At 39.1% G+C, this 18,951-nt stretch overlaps 1 protein-coding gene across 3 annotated transcripts in view; it reads left to right on the top strand.

Annotated features, from left to right (window-relative positions):
• The window catches only part of cfap251 (cilia and flagella associated protein 251), a 48,109-nt gene extending 34,797 nt beyond the window's left edge, over positions 1-13,312 (top strand). For all 3 annotated transcript variants that reach the window (XM_033043232.1, XM_033043233.1, XM_033043234.1), the window contains exons 15-22: positions 91-275; positions 997-1,111; positions 5,126-5,289; positions 8,179-8,269; positions 8,900-9,043; positions 9,481-9,709; positions 10,109-10,201; positions 12,709-13,312. In XM_033043232.1, coding sequence (XP_032899123.1) covers positions 91-275; positions 997-1,111; positions 5,126-5,289; positions 8,179-8,269; positions 8,900-9,043; positions 9,481-9,709; positions 10,109-10,201; positions 12,709-12,851 — 1,164 coding nt within the window. In that variant the 3' untranslated portion in view covers positions 12,852-13,312. The remainder of the gene's footprint in view (positions 1-90; positions 276-996; positions 1,112-5,125; positions 5,290-8,178; positions 8,270-8,899; positions 9,044-9,480; positions 9,710-10,108; positions 10,202-12,708) is intronic.
• Positions 13,313-18,951: the final 5,639 nt, after the last annotated feature.

Genomic DNA, 18,951 nt, shown 5'->3' with positions numbered 1-18,951 from the left:
TCAATGACTATAATCTTTTTCTAGTTTTGAAAGATATAAGAAAAGAATGGTGTACACCTCAATTAACAAATATTTTTTTTAATTCCTCAGGTAGAGTATGATCTGAAAAATAGTACTGAGGTTGATTTGCGGATCTTGAGTAGTGAGAGAATAGAACAAAGTGCGACACCCATGTGCATGGCCTGGTATCCACCGATCACTAAAGAGAGTTTCATTATAACAGCCAACGACCAGTATAAACTAAAACTCTACAACGCCACAACCAACATGTGCAGGTTTGTGAAACCCATTTATTCATACATAGCATAATGACTTTGCTTCAAACACAAATCTTTTCAAGGCACTCACCTGACAACTGGATCATGTTGATGGTTCTATTCTAAGCTGCCCTCAGTCTGAAAGGACCAGATCCGAAATGGCGTCTGTCCATTCCCTCCACAATTGAAGCTTGACTGGCTGTGTTACTCCAACACTTTTGTGTCTTACAAAAGATAGATATATTTTGACTCCCAAATATTTTGAATTTTCTCTACTATAGTGGTCATTGAGAACATTCAAATCTGAGATCGATGTTTTGAAATAAGAAACATAAGAAAATGTAGGGATTGGGTAGAAAAGTGGATTTGAGATCCAAGATGACTCATTGTCATTTTGAAAGGCGGGGAAAGCTCAAGGGGAACTGTAACCTACTGCTACGGCTTCTTATGTTAATTTTATATCTGTTGCTTAGTTCTATGGATAACCTTTTCAGAGTCAATGTACATTAATGTATCAATTCTAGTGGAATTGATCTCCTTTGTCCTTGCATGATTTGAAGAAAGCAACTGTTATCTTAATCTCATTGTGATTTGTTTATTAATCCAATTAAACTCGTGCTTATTTGGTATACTGCTGATTAGAAATTGATTGCAATTTTGTAATTTTAACACCTGATGTGTGTTGACATTGTGCAATTCTCTTTACCCTGATGTGTTTAAATTGTTTCTTTCTCCACAGAAAGACAGTATTGGGTCCGATCTATGAATCTCCTTTAAAAAAAATTAAGATCCTCCCTTTCTCAAGCACCAATGAACCTAAAGTTGGTTATTTAGCCTATATCACAGATAACAAGGTATACATTCATCTACAAAAAAAATTGCAACTGTGCTGCAATTTTAAGTTTTCACTTTGAGAGAATTTTTTTGTAATATTCTTCAGGATGTATTTGAAAGTTTCCGAAAATACTTCTTTATGAATTTGTAGAATCCACGAAATCTCACGACTGAAAGTAAAGGACAAGCGACACCATGTGCCTGCTTTATTCCAGAACACCCTTTTAACATCATAGCTCCTCAGAACTCCTCGTGTGCAGATAAGGCCAGTTCGTGCGATTGCCCTCGGAGTTGTTATCCCGATCTCTCTTCTCCGCCTTCACCTATGGCTCTGGCTCCTCCCAGTGGTAACGAGCTGTACGAAAAACCACGTAGGCATGAAGACGCCACAGCTCCACCCTTCGCCACCGAGTCACACAAGGTGGTGACTGCCTGGCTTTGTCCTGCCCCGTACCGGTCTGGTGGATTGATTTTACGGCCTGATCTCTTTTGGTACTGCAGTGTGGGAGGTCTTTGACAGGAAGAGTTCGAGTCCTGTGACTTCGCCCGCTCAGTGAGTGAGGTTGTCGGTTGGTTCTCGACATATGCTGGCTTTAACCGGTCGACGAATACAGTGTACGTTTTTCCATTCCGATTGATTACGAAATTCTTGGGTAGGCGTTGGATGACTTGTATGCTTGCTGAAGAGATCGGCGGACGATGTCGTGTCGGACCAAAACATGTGTGCAGCTTTGGAGATCAGCAGGCACGTAGACCATTGCAGGTGTCGGCCTGAGTAGCTGCATAGTTAGCCGTAATTGATCAACATACCTGTTTGGGTCATAGGATCTATCTGTGGGAATTGGTTCGACAAATTCGCCGGGCAGCTTCAGAGTTGTGCCATAAACCATTTCCGCCGACAAACATCCTAGGTCCGCTTTCATCGCCGTACAAATGCCAAGCAGAACCAGAGGCAACCGTTCACTCCAGTTCGACGCGTCTCCTCCGGCTGCCAGAGCGGCTTTCAACGGGCGATGGAACCGTTCAATCAGGCTGTTTGCTTGTGGATGATGCGCCGTCGTTCGAATCCGGTTCGTACCCAAAAGGTCGTTTAGTGTTTGAAACAGCGCAGACTTGAATTACCTATCGCTGTTGTGATCATACTTGGGACCCCAAAGACCGAAATCCATCGGTCAACAAAAGCTATTGTTTCTGCTGAAATGTTGATGACTGGGTTAGCATCTTGCCATTTTGTGAACCGGTCTTCACAAGAGAGCAGATATGTGTAGTTCCTTGACGGTGGGAGTGAGCCGACCAAGTCCAGGTGCACTTGCTCGAAACGGGTGTCCGGTATGGGAAAGTCACCAAAAGGGGTCCTAGTGTGCCTGGAGATCTTGGATTGTTGACACAGTAGACAAGTCTTTGCCCACAATCCAACGTCCCACTTGATGAAAGGCCAGATGAAACATTCAGAGATTAGCCTTATCGTAGCCTTCTTGCCCAGATGTGATAAATTATGCAGCGTGCTGAAAACTTCTCAACGCATCCTCCTAGGCACAAACGGCCTAGGTTTGCCAGTGGAAGTATCACAAATGATGGTTTCTCTCGTGTCACCGATAGGTACATCTTCCAATTTTAGCGCTGTCTGCGTCCGCTGGTAATGAATAAGATTGGGATCACTATGCTGTGCGCAAGCCATGGCATAAAAATCGATGAGTGTGGCCGCATTCAGAGCATCCACCTCCAGTCTTGATAGGGAGTCGGCAACCAGATTTGTTTTTCCTTGAATGTGCCTGATATCACTGGAGAATTGCAGAACAAAATCCAAGTGGCAGATTTCCCTGTGAATAGGTCCCCACACTTGTACGCTGCTCCACGACGGCTCCCACAGTGTTGATGGAGACATCAGTGGTGAGTGAAAATAACGCATTGGACACCTGATGGACCAGTATAGTTGCATCAGCAAGAGTTCTCTTAGCAGCGTTGAAGGCTTCCACTGCATCCTCGGGTAAACTCAACGGTTTCTTTGAAGATGATTTGTCAGAACCTTTGAGTAAGTTGGTCAAGGGTAATAGGGTCCCTCCGGCGTTCGGTAGAAAGCGATATTAGAAATTCATCATTCCCAAAAATCGGCGTAATTGGTTATTTCGGGATTTCCTGCACCTTTGATTTGCTGGGCAGGATGCCATTCTCCGTCACGCGATGCCCGAGGAAAGTGAGTTCGTGAGCGCCAAACACGCATTTGTTCGTGTTAATGACAATACCATAATCGTCAAGACACCGGAACAGTAATCCGAGGTGTTCCTTGTGTTCAGCTTCGCTGGAGCTCGCTACCAACACGTCGTCAATGTATTAGTAGTCGAAATCGAGACCAGAGAGTATGTGATCCATGAAATGCTGGAATGATTGCACTGCGTTCCGTAAACCAAATGGCATCCGTAGAAATTCGAACGTCCCGTGTGACCACGGCTGTCTTGGGAATATTGGCAGGCTCAACCGGAATTTGATAATAGGTGCGCACGAGATTGATGCTTGTGAACACCCACTTACCCTATAGGCTTGCAGAGAAATCCTGAAAATGTGGAATGCTGTATCCATCTGGAATAGTGCCACTTTTTGATACACGGTAGTCACCGCCGGGTCGCCAATCTCCGGGAGTCTTCATCGGGACCATGTGAAGAGATGATGCCCAGCAGATCTTAGACCTACGGATGATCCCGAGCTCTAACATATGGTCAAATTCCGCCTTTGCCACTTTGAGGCGATCCACGGGTAACTTTGCGCTCTTGCCGAAACTGGAGGGCTGCAGGTCTGAATATGATGCGTGACAAAGTGTTTGACATCATTGTGCCGGTAAGACTGAGTTATTAATCACGGAAATTGTTTCAGTAATTCCTGATATGGGCCGATGCCAGGTTGGAGACTGGTACGGTGAGAGATAGTCATTGCCTGGCGGAAGATACTGTTCACCTGTGTGCAAGTGCAGCAATCACTCAAGTGGCGATTTCTTAAATCCACCAGCAAAGAAAAGTGAAAGAAAATCCGCTCTGATAATAGGTTTTGATACGTCGGTGACTGAAAATCCAGCAAAACGTTTTCTGCCAAGCGTGGCTGATTTCTGACCGAATGTCTGTATGCTAGTATAGTTCGCAGCAGTGAGAACGCATCCGGGGTTAGGGTGTAAACACTCTTAGGAACTGGGAGGAACGACTCGGCGGCGGAGTCAATAAGATATTGTATACTCAAAAGGCAGTCGATGAGAAAAAGATGGAAGATCCCATTCAGTTTTTCTTTTACTTTTTTGCTGAATAATATTCAATGCGGTCAAAATATTAGTATCTAGACGGGAACAGCCAACAACTTCTGCTGTACGTATTTTAATGTGAATCTAACTGAAAACATGAAGGGAAATACACCTGCGAATGAAAAATAGTTTTCATCAAAATAATTGAAATGAATCCTTATATATGTGAATCAACTGATTTTAATTAATATCTAATGAATCGGTTCTCTTGGATCAGGATATATTTGTATAACATGATAGATATGTAATTTAATAATTCTGCTATTTGAAAAAGGCAATGGATATGTCTACTAAGATTTTCTGGTTGAAGTCATGGATAAAAAGCTTAAATCCCGACTTACCCTGGTCCCGAAGGGATTCTGCAGTTTTTTAAGCACCAACTTTTTATGCAGTGACTTTTTAGTGCATCAACCTTTAAGCACTGACTTTTTACTCTCTAACATTTTTATGACCCTGGTCCCGAAGGGATTCTGCAGATTTTTATAAATTCATATGTGATGGGTGGATATTGTTGTCAAATCCTACATTTATTGCCTTATTTGATTGTGATCTGCAACCTAAACTATAGCAATAGTCATTTGGGGATTAAAAAAAAAATTTGGAGAATGATTGAAAGAAGTTTCATTTTCAGAACCCAAACTCTTATAGAAGAGTCATGTACTTGTGTTGTGCTCTGCTTATTAGTACTGTAATAAAAGCATTTATACCTTATAAAATCTTAAATTGTACTTTCTTGTAATGTGTTGATCAGGTGGGTTTACAAACCCTGCCGTTGGATGGAAACCCCCATAAATCCTGTGCACTCATCTGCCATGGGAGTGTGGTGACTAATATTGCCTGCTCATATGATGGTGGTTATATTTTTACAGCAGGAGGAGATGATTGTACTGTACATATGTGGAAAGTTGACCTGGGGTAAGTACATTTGTTTATTCCTTCTCACAAAAATTGTCCTCAACAATAGGACTTTACTAGAATCTCTCAAATTTGCTATTTGTGGACAGACACAAATTGTTGGAGTAACTCAGCGGGTCAGGTAACATTCCTGGAGAACACGGATAGGTGAAGCTTCAGAATAAAGGTTCCAACCAGAAATGTGACCTACAAATGTTCTTCAGGGATGCTGCCTGACCCGTTGAATCACTCCAGCATTTTGTGCCTATCTTTGGTATAAACCAGCATCTGCAGTTCCGTTTTATTGCTATTTATGGAACTTGCTAAATGATCTTTGAAACGGTACCTTGAAAAGGTAGAGAACAGCAGTAACTGTGGCCCAGTGGTGCAGCGGTAGAGTTGCTGCCTTACAGTGCCAGAGACTCGGGTTTGATCCTGGATACAAGTATTGTCTTCCTGTGACCGTGTAGGTTTTCTCTGGGTGTCCGGTTTCTTCCCACATTCCAAAGATATGCAAGCTTGTGGGTTAATTGGTTTCTGTAAATTCTCCCTAGTGTGTAGGACTAGTATGAATGGGTGGTCATTGGTCAGTGCAGAACCAGTGGGCCAAAGGACTTGTTTCCATGCTGTATCTCTAAACAAAACTGAACTAAACTTCTACTTAGATAATGTTTTTAATGCACTCAAATATCTAGAGGCACTAGATATTTGAGTACAAACAAAAGATAATCGTGACCAGCCACATAAGAAGAAATTTATCAAGATTGCTGAAGACTTGGTCAAAGAGCTGGATTCATTAAGGAAAACAGAAAAGTAGTGCCATCTTGTGAGGGAATTTCCAAATTCAGGGTCTTGACAGTTAAAGGCATGGGATCAATGGTGGAATTAAAGTCTGGAGGGAATTGAAAACATGACAATCTTAAAAATCTAAAAAAACAGGAGCTAGTGTAGATCAACAAGTTTGCCAATCTCTCTGTGACCCATGGATTTCCTCTGGGTGTTCCGGTTTCCTCACACATGTCAAAGATGTGTGGGTTTGTAGGTTAATTGGCTTCTTTAAATTTCCCCTAGTGTGTAGGGAGTGGATCCGAAAGTGAGACAGTATAGAACTAGTATAAATGGGTGATCGATAAAGGCATGGACTCTGTGAGTGGGAGGACTTGTTTCCAAGCTATATCTTTAAATCAATTCATTCAAACAAGTACAGAGATGACAGTTTTAAGGCACTAAGGGAGTTTTGTATGACATCAAAATCATGGAGATAGACTTGCTAAGTGTGCATTGGAATAGTCAAAATAAAAGGCAAGACAGACAAGGGTGAAGGTTTTAGGTGTAGATGAGCAAGAATGGACGGGCATTGTGAAGATGGCTCTCATTAGTGATAATGTGATAATCAATGTCAAAACTTAGCAGTTGAAATGTAAAATCAAGGTAGCAAACAAACTGGATTTGTTTCAAATAGTTGCAGAAAGAAAAGGGAATAAGTGGGATGCAGTTTCTGAAGGGAATCCATTACTAAATATCAGGCAAACAGCATAATAATTTGGAGACGTCAAGAGAGAGATGGTGAAAAAAGGATGATACGTGCCAAAATTCTTGTTTATACAATTTTGATTATAAATTATAAATTGTTACATTAGACTATTACTTAAACTAGAGATACACACAATTTTCTTTATTTACGTTGAAAGAGAATTATATTTTTCCAGACTTTGCTACCAAAATAATATGCCCGATTTTATAAAAAAATAAATCATCCAGCAATTTATGGCAACAATTATACTCTGTGAAGAGTGAATTGCCAGAAGTGTTGGATGATATGCTGTGAGCCACTAAAACATAATTCTTAATCTCACTGTTGTATTAAATTGTCACATATTATTTACTAACATGAATATTGACTTTAAATGATAGGATTGCTACTAAACAATTATTGGACCTTTTTTAAAAAGAGGAATTTAATGGCAATAAACCAATCTGACTCTGAAAGCTTAAATGGTGGAGTTTCAATCCTATAAACAGTAAATTGTTCAGAGAATTATAAAATTATAATTGATTTTTTAAAAAAAAATTTACATTTCCTCTGCCCTTTTCTCTCTCAATCCAGTCTTTCTTCGAGGTCAATACGTTTCATTGGTCACCTTGATTCTCTCAGCACTTGCTGCTGATTTAGTCTGACAGCTGTATCCTTCAGGATTTGCCCAGCTACATCATCTGTGGTTTTTCAGAACCACTCTCAGAGATGATCATTGATATTTCCCATCCAGAGCATATTCTGTGCTATTCTCAGTGCTCCTTTCAAGCATCATTCCACAAGAGCACTAATTCACCACTTAGTGGAGTGGTAACAAACAGATTTCCTTCTCCATATTTTAGCTAAAGTATTGAGGTTTTACAGGATTCCGAGCAACACTTTCTGACCATGTAGCATTGTGGCACCTCGCATATATTGTCCTTCCTAGTAATGACATTGCTAGTAATGATGGAGAAATTTGGACGTCGGCTGATTTCCTATTTTTGGGATCTACGACCATACACCGCAAGGTTTATTTAATTCTCCCCATCAATCACTCAGTTTCTATTCTGATTGGCATAGAATAACCTATGTTAGGTTGTGCATAAATATAGGAAAAGTGATGTAGGACCAACAGTACCATCCACATTGCCATGCTTTGGTAATAAAAAAACATAGCACAACAATATGAGTACATTGTCCAATGCATAGCTCACTAATGCGTGTGAAATTTCTTTCACACGTAAAGGAGCAAAAGATTATCAGAAATATAATTTTTGCATCAGTAATTATGTTTGCAGTTGACTCAATCTGTAAGTACAATTGAACGTTTACATTATGTCTCATCAGAAGAATAAAGGTTAAGTAAGTATAACTGCTATTTTGTGGTATTAAAGGGCTCATGAAGCAGTAATTGCACTTGGAGGCGAGGATTTGATACCATTTTATGGTTTATTGGAAGGTGGAAGAGATGGTGAATTATTTAAGGTAATAACCTTTCAAGATTGTTTTTGATTAATTTGTTGAATTTTGTAAATGATAATGAAAGTTACAGAAGCAATTATGTAATCTGCCTGTCGCTTTCATTGTTCTATAGATTGGCGTTTAAGTAAGAATTATCCATTTTAACATGATAATCTTGAAATCCTTTAATACATGCTGTGCTCTGAAAAGTAATAAAAAAATTATCCTCTGCACAAATATTCACATAGACACATACACACTAATATACAAATGTTTACATGCAAGCACGCAATTGTAAAAATTAATATTATCCTATTTTGGTTCTGTTATGTATATTTATCAAGGTTTGTGAATCTAATTCTATACTGCTGTATCCTTGAAATATATAATGCTCACATGATTCATTACATGTATTTTAAGCATTATTGGTTAAAAAAAATCTGTCTAAATAACCGATGAACAGTTCCACTTTTTATATAGAATGCTTGCAGATACTTGCACATGAAGATGAAAACTAATCCCCCACTTGGAATTAATTGAGAAACTTATTGCATATGGAACGTCACACTGTCTGAAATGGAAAAGACAAAGAGTTGGAAATCTGTCAATATTGGTGTGATCAATTAATATCTTGTGTTTTAATGTTTCATAAAGGAGATGGAGAACTATTTCTATTACTCACAATTGCGCTATCAGCATATCAGTACCAGGGAGACCAGGAAGGTCTCGACTCATGTTCCCCTGCAGGAAATTCCATTTATCATGAGGGCACTGGGATTCTATCCCACAGAGAAAGAGGTACAATGTATACATTGATTCCAGAAAATTACACGCAGTTCTAATATGTGTTTATGTGAAGTTCCTTGACAATGAAAGCTAAATCAAACACGAAGCTGAGGTATCAGGCAGTAGAATTAAGACAGGTTCAAGAGAAACTCCAGATGTTTGAACCTGGGAAATGTGGGAAGCTACAGAAAAGTTAAAGAGGATTCAGTATAATGTAAATTATGTTTACAGCTTGTGAACCGTGAGAAATGTAGAACAGGATAAGATTGTTGTGTTAAAAAGTTGAACAGAACTAAAAGAGAGGATAACAGTTGATAATAGGTCTCAACTTTCATTAGGAAGGTACCTTTACACAAGGTATTTAATTCATGAAAGACACTCTCCTACTAATGATCCTGTTGGTTTTCAGCAGATAAGATATCAATTATAACTTTTATTTCCGTGTGCAGGTTGAGGACATGCTGAATGAGGTTAAGTTCAGTAAATATGTGGAAACAGGAAAATATGTAACACATATTGATTTAGGTGATTTTATTAAACTGTATATAAATCATCGTCCAGCTTTTGGTATATCTGCTTCAGACCTGGAGAAAACATTTGATATTCTTGGTTATCAAAATGAGAAGGAAGAAAAAGCAATAGCCTTAGAAGAGTTACTGCAATTATTACAAACTAGAGGTAAGTCAAAGAATAATTGAAATAAGCGCTAAAATATTCACTAAATTAAAAATGGTATATTTAAAGTGGCTATTTACAGAAATAAGTATTTAAACCTTTGTGGTAATGCCATTATCCCCATTTTTCCATCTAACTTATTTTTAGATTGAGATTTGTAAATTATAATAACCTACCATGAAGAAAATGAATGGAAATAATTTAATTATGTAAACTTAAACAATAATTATTATGAACCCAGCAAGCGGATGGAGTCCCATTTCCTCTATTTAACTTTTATATGTGTTTAAGAAAAAAGCACAGTGGAAAATATAATTGCATTGGATTTGCTTTGTTTCTGCCCATATCCAAACCAGAATATACACATTAGATAATGAATCTGTTTTTCACCTTGCTTTCTAGGTGAATGCATGTCGGAGGAAGAAGTTGCAGAAACACTCTCCACACTGCTCGGCTTGAATCCAGAGGGAGGAAGCTCTGAATTTGATGTCAAAGGTGCCAATTGTTTTGATTTTTTTTACCCCTTATGCTTTCTCTATATTTAGATAGTTCATTGCATTTACCATTGCTGTGTTTTTTTGATTCAGTAACATTTTAAATAAGAGAAATAATGCAATAGATGTTCCCAGATAAGGAATTTAGAGCAAAACATAAACTGCTGGAAGAACTTGGTGAATCAATCAGCATGGTGGAGGCAAAGAGGCATGGTAGAGGCAAAGGGTTAGGTTTATTATTGTCACGTGTATCGAGGTACTGTACAGTGAAAAGCTTTGTTTTGCATGCTATCCAATGAAATCAGTTTATACCATACACAGATACAATTAGTTCAAACTAACAGATACCGAGAGTCTATTCAGCATCCATAGCACGAGCCAGGCACATGTGGAATATTTTCCAGCGCCACAAGATTGTGAAGCTTGATATCTTCAAGGTCAAAGTATATCACTTGATTGACTCTCATCCACCAACATGAAAATTTGCTTACTCCATCAATGGCACACTGTGGCTACAGTATATGATCTATTAAATCTACCAAAGTCACTTGGTTACTGGTCCACGATATTCCAGTAACACCGTTGAAAATTGTGATCAGCACCACCAAGAAAGACTAGAGCAACCAGTGCATGGAACGCCACCGTCTTCTGATTTCTGTCAAAGTCACAGACCATCCTGACTGGAAAATATACTTTCACAAAGTCTAAATAATAAAGATCCCAAATGTAACGGGAGAATCTTTACCGAAAGAGCAGTCAAACTTCAAGAATGTGGGGAACTCCATCTAAGAAAGGCAATTGGAGATGAGCAATAAATGGTGACCTTGATTGTAATACTTGCATCTCATAAAATCAATAATTTAATAAAAACAAAATAATATTTTAGTTTATATGAATGTTGTCTGTTCAAAATGCATTTTTAGTCTATTTTTCCATTATGCAAACATTTCACCAATGGATTAATCATACAGTACAATGACAAAAATGTTAGGAAACCCCCTTCTTATCCTTTCATGCATTTATCTCAAAACTTAGGCAAAGAAAACTTTCAGCTTTCAGTTGTATTTGAGATTGTGCTGACTAATGTACTTCAGTGATCGTGAAGTACTTTAGACTCCCTTAGACTACCATCACAAAAAAGATCCTGTAAATTGTTAGCTAAATGAAATTTTGCGCCCATTGTGATCACAATTTATCTCAACTCATTGGAAGCAAACTTAATCTGTAATTATTAAGGCAGTGTTTTCATTAAGCTATAGTAATGTATAATTTAATTATTGTTTGTAGTTTTTTTTTAACTGTTTTGCAACCTAAATTAATAACTTCCTTAAGAGCCTTGACTATTTGGTTTAAACCTCAGCAAATTCAAAATCACGCCACAATAGGAATCAGATTATGTGCTTTGACTGAGTTGCAGTATCAATAGTTTATAACAGCATAGAGCTAATGTTAACCACATTAAATAGAAATAGTGCTGTCATTATTTCACACAGATCTAAATCAGATATTATACATCTGTGTATCATAACATTTTTACCTCCAATATAATCAAAGCAAATGTGCAAACAAAGCCATAGGGCATGACAGACACATATATCACATGGATTGTAAAACCATCATTACAGTATATAACATAATCAGCATATGTCCTAAAATTTGTCAGACCAAGGTAAAATAACATTGAAGTTGCATGAATCATTTCTTCTACAGTACAACCAAAAGAAAAGCATATGAACTAAAAATCCTTCACTTTGTTCTAAATTCTGGATAGAAAAATCTAATCACGAGATTCATGGGAGATGAGTAAATCTAACCTTTGGCAATTTTAATGCAGAGATATATTCCAGTGAAGATAGAATCCTTCCACTACATTTTGGGAAGGATTGGAAAGATCTTTTAAAATCAAGGTCACAACCTACAGGATGTTTATTTCCTGAATGCTAGATGTATTTTGCATACTTTATTCAGTACAATCACAAACTAAAATCTGAACAGGAGTCCCGATCTGAAAAGTTGCTTATCCATTTCCTCCACACATGCTGCCTCACATGCTGAGTTACTCTAGCACTTGTAAAATAAGGAACTGTAGATGCTGGTATACACAAAAGGACACAAAGTACTGGAGTAACTCAGTGGGTCAGGAGAACATGGGATATGTGATGTTTTGGGTCGAGAAACTTTTTCTGACTGATTGTGGGGGGAGGGGGAGGGGGGATGGAGAACAAAGAAGAGGCAGGACAATGCATAGCTACCTATTACTACCATGCTATGTCCTGCATCTCCACTCTCCCAGCTTTCACTCCCCCCACCCCACAATCAGTCTGAGGAGTCCCGACCTGAAATGTCACCTATCGATGTTCTACAGAGATGGTGCCTGAAACACTGAGTTACCCGAGCATTTTGTGTCCTTGTATTCCAGCATTTTATGCTTATCTCCAAAGTTGTAAATGTAAAAAAAAAACTAAATTGGTTAAATTCATTTTGCTTCTGTTTGTTTGGGTTTGATAGATGCATCAAAATTGCTCGAACAGCAACTTCCGCAGGAGATGACAAACGAAGTTTTTGTCTATGAGGTATTGGGGTTCCCCCGCAATATACCTGTATCCCCTTGTGATGAGGTGATGACTATGACTGCGGCTCCATCAACATAACTACAGAATGAAATGTGGAAAGAGAAGCTGTTACCATTGATTGTCAAAGTCGCTTTGTGAGAACTGTTTGTGAGAGCATGTTCTTTTTGATTTCGGATTTTTAGCATCTGCAGTTTTCTAGTGTTCACAAGGTGAATTATTTTTGTTTGAAAATATTTGTATTCTTTAATTTTAGCTTTCAAATATAAACTATTAACTAAACCCAGAAATTGTTTGAATGTTTGTTGATTTAGTACTTCAATGTATGCCAATACTAGATGTTGCAATTTTACGTAAATATAAAGTTCTTGGGCCTTAACATTTGTTGCAAGTCAAGATTTCTGAAGTTAGATGATCTACATAAAATGTTGAGAAGAGTCAGAATATTAAGTGGTGAGAAGGACCCAAGTGAAAAACTGTACAAATGGTATCAATTTCATTCGTAACTCTTGCAAACATTAAATAAATTAGAGAATGCCCTAGCATTGCTTTGCTTCCAATGCAGATTCAGATTCAGAATATTTTATTGCCATATACGCATGGTGCAATTAAATTCTTGGTTCGCATCAAGTTCATAGATGTAAACAGTATACATGGTAATGATGAATACAGTGATAAAGACAACAATGAGTGCAAAACAGCAGAAGATGCAAAGACTGTAGTTCAATCTGGAGTAGTGCTAAGAAATATTAAAGCACAATAACAGAACAAACAACTGAGGTGGAGGTAAGAGTACATGTCAACACTGGGAGGGGTCGTGTGCAAGTGATGAGCAGTTCTGGAGTCTGACAGCAGTGGGGAAGAAGCTGTTTTTAAGATCTGGATGTCCGGGCTTTTAAGCTCCTGTATTTTTGCCCAGAAGGTAGAAAAGAGAAATAAAGAATGTTCACCAATCTCTAAAGGTTCAGGCAGTCAAGAGCACAGGATTGCAGTTGCCATATCTTCATGTTGAGATGCATCCTGTAAGAATACTTAGCAGAGGTTTAATAGAATCCTTGTGGACATGCCTATTTTCTCAGACGCCTAAAATAGCAAATACACTGATGTGTTTTCTTGATCACCACATCAATGTGAAAGGGACCTGGTTAGGTTGCAGGTGATATGGATGTTCAGGAATTTGAAGCGTTTGACCATCTCTACGTCAGTGTCATCGATGAGGACAACATTTAGTTCACCTTCCTCCATCCTCCCACACAGACTTCTTCAATGCAGCCAACTCTGTTATCTTTCCCTTTCACTACATTCAGCTCTGGGTCACCTTGATAATTAGAGCAACTATGTCAGGATTTCTTCATTGACTACAGCTCAGCTTTCAACACGATATTACCAAATAAACTTGTCTCAAAACTTCTAGACCTAGTCCTTGGAGCCTCCATCTGCAACTGTCTTCTGAACTTCCTGAATGGCAGACCTCAGTCAGTTAGAATTTGTCATAACATCTCCTTTAAACTGATCCTCTGACCCTCAACATTGATGTACCTCAGAGTTGTGTGCTCACGTCCCTGGTGTGTACCCATGATACACCCATGACTAACTCGATCTTTACGTTCTCCGATTGTTGGCCAGATCAATAACAATGTTGACAGAAAAGAGATTGGAAACATTACTTCTGAATAATTGTATGCTTTCTTTCTTTTGGATATGGGAGGTTTGACATGAGAAAATATATAATAAATCTTTGAATACTTTCATGTCTAATGACAACTTATTTTCTGATTCATTTGTTTGTTCACTGAACAACTTGGAAATTGCCCTACATTATTTTCAACATTGTTATAATTCCATCTTCCATTATTTCAGTTGTAAAGAAGAATATGACCAAGAAAGATTATTAACATGAAAGGTTAACTCTGTTTCTCTCTCTCTACAGATGCTGCCTGACTTCCTGAGCATTACCGGCATTTTCTCTTTTATTTTATCTTTTTGCTATCTAGTCAAGTCAAGTCAAGTCACATTTATTTATATAGCACATTTAAAAAACAACTCTCGTTGGCCAAAGTGCTTTACATTTGTTATAAGAATAGCACAACAAAACAAACTACATACATATATACATGTAGCCCTCACTCAGAGGACGTCAGGAAAGGCTTGGGAGTATAGATAAGTCTTTAGTCTTGACTTAAAAGAGTCGATGGAGGGGGCAGTTCTGATGGGAAAGGGGATGCTGTTCCACAGTCTAGGGGCTGCAACCGCAAAGACGCGGTCGCCCCTGAGCTTATGCCTAGACCGTGGGATATTCAGCAACCCCAAGTCGGCCGATCTGAGGGGCCTGGAGGTGGAGTGGTGGGTGAGAAGACTTTTTATGTAGGTGGGGGCAAGCCCATTGAGGGCTTTGTAGACATGGAGGAGGATCGTGAAGTTTATACGGAACCGCACAGGGAGCCAGTGGAGAGAGGCCAGGATTGGGGTGATGTGGTCCCTTTTTCGGGTGCCCGTCAGGAGTCTCGCTGCAGCGTTTTGGACCAGTTGCAGGCGGGACAGGGAAGATCGGCTGATGCCAGTGTAAAGGGAGTTGCAGTAATCTAGGCGGGAAGAGATGAATTTGTGGATGATCTTTTCCAGGTCATCAAACTGGAGGAATTGTTTTATTTTAGCTATCGTCTGAAGCTGAAAGAAGCTAGCTTTTACCACGGCATTGACTTGTTTGTCAAATTTCAGTGCTGAGTCAAATATCACGCCAAGGTTTTTGACGTGAGGTTTGAGTAGTGGGGTAAGGCTTCCAAGGCTGCCTGCTATCATTTTGATTGAGCCTGAGGGGCCGAGAAGGATGACCTCAGACTTACTCTCGTTTAGTTGGAGGAAGTTCTGGGCCATCCAACACTTTATATCCTCGAGGCAGTGGGTAAGGTTAAACGGATTTGATTGGTTTTTGGGCTTCTGGGGGAGATAGAGTTGGGTATCGTCTGCGTAGCAATGGAAGGAAATGCCGTGCCTTTCAATGACTTGGCCTAAGGGGAGCATATACAGGGAGAAGAGAATGGGGCCAAGGATGGAACCTTGTGGAACCCCACAGCAGAGATTAGCTGGGGATAGAATGAGTTGCCTATGTTAGTAGAGAAACTCCTACCTTTGAGGTAGGAGATGAACCAGCTCAGGGCAGTGCCATCAATACCAACCCCATACCGGAGACGGTCAATTAGGATGGTGTGGTCGACAGTATCAAATGCTGCACTGAGATCAAGAAGGAGCAGAATTGCACAGTCGCCGGAGTCAACGGTGAGCAGTAGGTCATTGTGTACCTTCAGCAAGACAGACTCTGTGCTATGGTGAGCCCTGAAACCTGATTGGAAAGTTTCCAAGATAGTGTTTTGGTGAAGGTAAGGTATAAGTTGACTTAAAATTACCGTTTCAAGGGCTTTTGAGAGGAAAGGCAGTTTAGAAATGGGTCTGTAGTTGCTTGGCAAGGTGGGGTCGAGGTTAGGTTTTTTCAGGAGTGGTTGGACCACCGCATGCTTGAAGCAGGTAGGTACAGTGCCAGTGGCCAGAGAGCTGTTGAAGATGGCGAGGATGCTGGGACATGATGCTTTCATATTTCATTGGAATTATTGTCCATTTATTATAGATTGTGTTAGAACAGTGGTCTTAACAGTTTCTGATACGGTATTAATACCCAAAAGCCCATTTAAGGCATGATTTAAAGCAATAGCAGCCAATTACATTGGAAATAGTGCCAATCACAACTTTAGCCCTGGCACTTCCATATGCTCAGGTGGCAAGTGTGTTTAAATACTGAAACCAGAATTTTTACTTGCAGCAGTTTAACAGGCCTGTAAACATAGTACTCAACATAATAAACAAAAAAAATCAATACATGAACAACCCCAATATGAGTAAAAAAGCCCAAAGTCTTTTGTGCAACCAAGGCAGTTCATAGTTTAGTTCGAGACACAGCAATGTCTCAAACATTATGGTGCCTTGAAATGTGGGGACTATGTACAGGTATAAACACTGCTGTAATTTCTACATGATGAAACCAAAATGTATAAAAACGGCCTTTAATAAAATCTGACAATGTGCACTTTAACCACATGTGATTTTTTCTATTACAAATCTCAAATTGTGGAGTACAGAGGCAAATAAATAAATGATGATCCTTTGTCCCAAACATTATGGAGGGCACTGTAGACAATTAAAAATAAAACATTATGAGTCTATTATTGGTCTTTACTGGGCTAAATTTTGAGCCGTCGTGTTTCAATACCTTTAATCTGAATATTGAAATCCTCATTTTGGTTATGTTATGAATTTCTCATTTTGGTTATATGCCCCATTTAAATTGTAGATGCGAGTTCTTGTGTTCCACCTGGTAGCTTTTACATGTCACAGTAGCAGATGCTAGATGGAACAGTTTTTTTGACATTAAGATGCTGAAATGAATATACTCATGGTAAATGACCAAAGTGATTTGTTATGTTCGCCTGTCACACTGTTAGGTGATTCTGTGTCAGCCATTTTATCCCAAAACAAAATATTTTTCCTGCCTCCCCCCTCCCACTCCCCGTCCCCCTAATTAAATTGGAATTTAAATTCTAATTAATTTAATTTCAAGCACTTAATTGAAAGCTTCCCACAGGAATTACCTGGTATCAGCTTACCTGGCTTACTTTACCTTACCTTACCGTAATTGTTACAAAAAAACATCGGAGAGGGGCATCATGTTGCAGCTGTATAAAACGTTGCTTGGGCCACATTGGAGTACTGTGTGTGTTCCTGGTTGTCGTATAAGCGAGTTCGGTATTTTGATAAATGCAAGGAATCATGGGATTTGTCAAAGGTCATTCGGGATTAAATAAAAAACCGAACGCAGCGCTGTATAAACTGTGAGTACATTTTTGGTCTGAGTTTTCGTCTTTGAATCTTATATTGGTTATGGCTGACCCAAATTACGACGATATGACACTGGATGATTTTCTGCGATGGAAAGTCGAAGCTTTGAAGCATTTCTTAGCGGACATGGGGTTGAAAAAGACGGGACGAAAAGACGAACTCGCTGCTCTTGCTTATGTTGCATCGTAAATGAAGAAGCCCGTGCTACCGACTGCCGGTGAAGAAAAACGTCATGTTGATCAATACAAGGAACTCTTGAAATGTGGAGAAAAAATTCTTCCCGATCCCATGAGCGAACTGAAAGATTGGCTTGGAGAATCGAAAGCCTCCCACATCCATTATCGAGCTGTCAAATCATCTTGCCAATTATGATGAGGCTAGCCAGCCAGCCACTGCACTGAAGTCATGCAGAACTCATTCAGAAGTCAACAAATGTGCGTATGCTGTGAGGAATAGTTTAATGGAAGCAGATAATGTAGCAATGTTTAAAAGCCATTTAGACATACACATGAACAGGCAGGTACTTGAGGGATCTAGACCATGTGTAGACATGTTCAGTTTAAATTGGCATCTTGTTTGGCAAAGGCATCATGTGCCGAAAAGTCTGTTCCTGTGCTTACTGTTCCCTGTAAATGTAAGATAAAATCAGAAAATGCTGGAAACACTAAACAGGCCAGGTAGCATCTGTGGAAGGGGAAAGAAAATCAATGTTTCAAGTCAATTGAAGAAGTGGGGAAGAAAAGGAGACTTGCCACATATAGTAATTTAGGCAACATTTTAAAAATCTGCATGTTGAAAATCTACAATAAAAACAGAAAATGCTGGTAAGCTACATATGTTAAGCTACACATGTGGAATAAATGTTTCACGTTAAAGACCCTTCATCAAAACTGAAGAGAGAGAAAACAAGTTAAAATGTTAAATTGCAGAGAAAATAGATGAAGAATGGATAGGGAATAATTCCGATGGGGTGAGGCTCCTGATTAAGAGTGTCAAGAGTGTTTTATTGTCATATGTCACAGTTGGAACAATGAATTTCTTACTTGCAGCAGCACAACAGAATATGTAAACATAGTACACTGTAAAGAATATATTAAACAAGACAAAAAGTTCTCACACACATACACGCGCTTACACATAAAAAAAAAAACAATTGTGCAATAAACTGCTGATGAAGCTACTTGGCTGATATTTTGATACAGGAAGTTAAAAGGCAAAAAACAAGGAACACATAAATGCTGTGAAATTCAGGTGCGGTAATTGTGCAGCAGACTAGGCAATATTAAGAGAGAAA

This window comes from Amblyraja radiata, chromosome 25, assembly GCF_010909765.2.
Source record: "Amblyraja radiata isolate CabotCenter1 chromosome 25, sAmbRad1.1.pri, whole genome shotgun sequence".
Lineage (NCBI taxonomy): Eukaryota > Metazoa > Chordata > Chondrichthyes > Rajiformes > Rajidae > Amblyraja > Amblyraja radiata.
Note: the sequence above shows the minus strand (reverse complement) of the source record. Positions and strands in the feature narration are given on the sequence as shown.